The sequence below is a fragment of the Hydractinia symbiolongicarpus genome, chromosome 8, assembly GCF_029227915.1.
Source record: "Hydractinia symbiolongicarpus strain clone_291-10 chromosome 8, HSymV2.1, whole genome shotgun sequence".
Taxonomy (NCBI): domain Eukaryota; kingdom Metazoa; phylum Cnidaria; class Hydrozoa; order Anthoathecata; family Hydractiniidae; genus Hydractinia; species Hydractinia symbiolongicarpus.
In genome coordinates this window covers 12622392-12627124 of record NC_079882.1, presented here as the reverse complement: position 1 = coordinate 12627124, position 4733 = coordinate 12622392, and the positions used below count along the sequence as shown (strand labels likewise).

At 35.7% G+C, this 4733-nt stretch overlaps 2 protein-coding genes across 3 annotated transcripts; one reads left to right on the top strand and one right to left on the bottom strand.

Annotated features, from left to right (window-relative positions):
- LOC130655683 (uncharacterized) lies at positions 1-3142 on the top strand. 2 transcript variants are annotated; one of them, XM_057458468.1, is made up of 3 exons: positions 1-272; positions 2385-2528; positions 2658-2799. In XM_057458468.1, the coding sequence occupies exons 1-3, from the start codon at positions 102-104 to the stop codon at positions 2673-2675; spliced, it is 333 nt and encodes a 110-aa protein (XP_057314451.1). In that variant the 5' UTR covers positions 1-101; the 3' UTR covers positions 2676-2799. The 2 variants fall into 2 exon arrangements, with proteins under 2 accessions (XP_057314451.1, XP_057314450.1); XM_057458467.1 differs by having other exon boundaries at positions 9-272; positions 2385-2550; positions 2658-3142.
- A 247-nt stretch (positions 3143-3389) lies between these two features.
- Positions 3390-4489, bottom strand: LOC130653731 (putative nuclease HARBI1). The gene is made up of 2 exons (XM_057456242.1): positions 4293-4489; positions 3390-4218 (listed from the first exon to the last, which is right to left on the bottom strand). Exons 1-2 carry the CDS (start codon positions 4487-4489, stop codon positions 3390-3392), a joined length of 1026 nt encoding a protein of 341 aa, XP_057312225.1.
- Positions 4490-4733: the final 244 nt, after the last annotated feature.

Sequence of the window (4733 nt, the reverse complement as noted above, 5' to 3'; positions counted from 1 at the left end):
GGCGTGCGACATGCTGTGGCAGGCTATATCATCAATAGCTTTGATAGAATAAAACATAAGGACGTTTATGATCAAATCAGCAGAAAAATCAACGACAACTTATGGATTCTCTACAAATGTTTCTCAAACTTTTACCTTTACTTGCAATTCTTCAAACTCGTGCCTACATTAACAAAATACCTGGCAACATTGATGGATCGTACAGACTTTTTAATAACACTTGGGCTTGTCCTATTGTCAAGGAGCCTGGCAGTGATGGTAATGTTAATAGAGTAAGTTAGCAACATCATTTCTAATTGCTTTTCTAGACACTGTGTGGTCATCAGTTAAAAATCTTTTTTTGGTTTTTATTAAAGAGTTCATAAAGATATTCATATGACCTTTAAAATTATTCTCTTGGCCTTATTATAAACCTTTTTACCCTCATTAGCTTTATTTTAGTTTAAATCATAATGCCAGCAGCGCCCGTTTTGCAGCTCTATTAAACAATCAATAAGAACTTACGGATTAGATTACCATACTTTCTTAACCTCGATTCTAGAAACTCTCTTTGTAAATCTGACGGCAAGACGAGCACTTTAAGTCAGACCTGTCCAGCACGGCCCCAGTGAGAGACAAAAATCCCTGGTGACGAAGTTGCATGTTTTCTTCATATTTTAGGGCACTCGCATATTAAAAGATGGCGTATACTAGGAAGCGATGCTTATTTTAAAATGGGAAATCTGTAAAAGGACATTTTAATTACCGATTTCTATACAGCGCAGTCTGGGCACTAGTAAAGCACTTGTAGGGACATATTTTTCATAATGGTAGAAGAAAACATCAACATTAGCAGAAAATTAAACTTGTAAGGTTATTAATGATAAAAAACTATTGCTACACGTAATAGCTAAGATCCAAGCCTAGCTAAGATCCAAGTGTCTAACCTTTTAAACAAAAAAGAAATGTTATTGTTGGCACCATATTGCTAGTTTTTATTGTGATTTTGAGAACGTATTGTTCTCAACTTACCAACTAGCTATTGGGTCGAACAAAAACAAGCTAAAATTTGTCCCTACAAGCGCTTTACTCATGCCTAGATTGTGCTGGTAATGAGAATTAACTTATTCTAATTAAAACCATATGGTGTTGCATATGTTATAATGTATAAACAGTGTTGTATAGACGTCCAATGATTTTATAGTGTGACCTGCTACGCAATGCGATGGAGCATGCGACTTCAAACGTCAAAGAGCTGTGCCCAAGTTATATTCGCTGTTAATATGTTTGTTACGCGAAGTACTTACAGTTTTAGTTTATACACAATTCCTGAAAGAGAAATAGATTCCATAAATTTGTTCTTGTCCCAACCTATTACTTACACACGAGAGATTGACGACTATATGTGACGAAATGCTGCAGGGCATTTGTGAAAAACTTACTTAATTTATACTGGAACCGAACTTCTCTAAAAAAAACAAGACGTATGATATACGCAAACAACCTCGCGAATAAAGTTTACAAAAAGCTGTCTATCAAATTGGGATTTTTGTTACGAAGTTAGACACGACATATTTTACTATTCAGATACGCAATAATATTTGTTACACACTTATTTTTCAAAATTAATTTGTGAGACCTTCCTGAACGGAAAATTCCTCGAACTTTTAATTTTCGATGGGTCCGTCTTGGGTGAACCGACTGACAGGAAGAAGAAAGACCACAAACCCACAAACCCCAAAATTTGCGAAATTCATTAATTCAGTTAATTCTGCCTACATTCACTTTTAAAAAGTTTGGTGGAAACACCTTTATTTACTAGTTAGTTAAACAAGTGTTTTGAACACTTGTCTTATCTTTTTAAAAAAGAAAAAAGAAAAAAAAAAGTAAAAATAGTTACCAAGATCAGATTCGAACACACGACGACTCCCGTGTCGGTGCTCAGAGAGGCAAAAATTTCCATTCTTGTAGGACACATTTGCGTTTTAATACAAGCTCACGAGCTTGTAATACAAGCTCACGAGCTTGTAACAAGCTCACGAGCTTGTAAAAAGCTGGCTGAAAACCCTCAACCTAACATGTTATTGTAAGCCAAAGAACAACCTTGATTTCAGGCCTCTCTTCATGCAATTAAGGGGCTATGAATAACTTATTCCCTTTTTAATGTTTTTATATCCGTAACTGTCTGTCTGTAGAAAACACTTGCTACCTTTACCCTGAAAGAACAGGCCCGTGGAAAATCCCTTTTTTGTCAGTCAACAAACAATCAGCTTTTTGTAAATTGAGCTGCGATTGGAAGCACTTTTTATTATAACCTAATCCTCCTTAGTTATGGCGGTCCAACATTTGGACCGCCTTATTTGCGGGATTCATCCTTTAAGAGTGTGTATTTTGTTCTATTCTAGGTCACATTGAAAGTGATTCATTGCTGGGATTCTAGTTACAGAGCCATGAAATGCAGTGGATATATTGAACCAAAGTATATCACATTGGAGAAAAATGGAAAACCAAAAATAACTGTGGACGCAAATCGTTACTATTTCAACACAGTAGGGCTGGCCCAGTTTTTTGGTAATTTTTACATCAAGAAAATCTTAATTAAACAATTATTAAAGTTAAATTCTTGAAGCCCTCTGAAGTTGCGTATAAACGAGACTAAATATAAACATTTTTTTTAGGTAAAAAAGTATGTATAAGCTGGCAAGATAGTCTTGGAACTGTAAGCAATAAAATTATAGCTGTGTCATGCAAGCATAAATGTATCGAGACTTCAATGGGACCAGTTAATTGGTACAAGAGTAGATCGTCCCTTGGGAGTTATACTTCAACTTTATACAAATATGAAGTTGAATCAAGCAGTAGAACACTGTATGGAACACCTTCTGCCCTGATATGTGCTGTATTGATGGTTTTTTTTTTATTGAGTTACCAAATGTAAACTGACTGACGAAAAATTTGCTAGTTCAATTCGGAAAACTAGATTGTGTTCGAATGAAAGCAAGTAAATTTGTGTGGCAATGGGCGAGCTTTTGATCTTCATATATTAATAATTAGTTTATTTATTGAATTTCTTGCATGCTAATACCATTTTTAATTGTAAATTTAGAATCGAAAATAAACGATACCTTTCTTTATAGATAAAAATAGAAAACTCTGGAGTTTATACTGATTGTGGTATTGTCTTGCTATATACTTTTAAATAGGTCAATTATTCACAAGACTTTGACCAAAGACCCTGCTCAGAAGTCTTGTTTCGTGCTTCTTTTAAGTGATGAAGGAATTGCGTTAACTCAAAGTTTGCCAAAGGAGAGAATTATCCTAAATCGACTGGATTGATTAAAAAAAATTCTCAAGAACGTATTTTTTCTATCTCCTCCCTCATGTTCCGTCTATTCTTACCTTTAAGGACTTTAAGGACTTTGGTTACGGGCGGAGCGTAACATTTGATTGAATATGACTTGTTCATTCGATATGCAATGATCGAACTCCTTCATCACATGTGGTAAAAGAGGGTATGCAGGATCTCCCAAAAGCAACTGTGGCACGGATTCACCATCCTCTACGATCTCCTTGTAAAATAATTTAAACTCTCCATTAAGATACTTTTCCTGAACCGTGCAGTTAGCAAAAACTCTAGCATCATGAACACTGCCTGGCCATTTAATTTCGACATTCGTGAATTGTCCGTTCGCATCGCATATTGCTTGACAATTGATCGAGTAATACATCTTGTAGGAAAAGTAATCATGAGAGTTTTCTGAGGGTTGTTTTATTGGGATGTGTGTGCCATCAACACAACCAATCACCTGAGGGAATCCAAATCGTTTTAGGAAGTTACTGGAAATCTTTTCCACATCAGCCTTTTCCACTGGGAATTTTATCAACAAAGAAGCGATATCTTTCGCTAATATGCCACATATTTCATGTACAACAACACTTGTCGTACTTTTTGCTATGCCAAATGTATTGCCAATCATCAAAAGAGAACCTTGGTCCTTCAAGTAATAAAGCGTAATAGCTAGTCGTTTTTCTAGCGGAATTACGTCTTTGCGGACTTGTGAAGACCTTTCCTTTGCGTAAGGTCTAATTAATTCGACAAGTTTCATAAATTGTTGTTTTGTCATTCTGAAGTTTTGTAACCAAGTATCGTCACACATGTTACCAACAATGTGCAAGTTATCCCACCATTTATCAGTTCTTCCAGGTTTAATCCAGCATTTTCTATTGCTTCTAACATATCTAAAAAATGAGTAGTTGTGCAGGAAACGAAAAAGAATAATAAAAATCCACAGCAAAACAATATAAATATTTACCTCAACCTTGCACGTCTGTACCTCGACAATGCTGTATTTCTCTCCATAACTGCTTGATATCTCAAATTGTTGAGCCTCCTCTGTTCTTGTAAAAATTTCAATACCAAAATACTTAGTAGTTGTAACAACGTTGAAGAACTCACGAGAACTGCATTCAAGGCTGAAAAAAGCGCAAGCTGTCTCTTGTTGGAAGCCATGTTTAAAATGAATCTGTGGGATGAAAGTTCATAATTCAGCATGTATTTGAGAATGGTTTTCATTTCATGCCGGCATGAAATGAAACTCATTTCATGCCGGCAGGAACGCTCTGTGTGAACCAAAAAATTTTTATGCCGGCATGAAATTTCATGCCGGCATGAGTTTCATGTCGGGTACGTGTAAACAGCCCCATAGAGTTATAGTTTCTTCTTCTACGCAAAATTTTATACGCCACACACACAA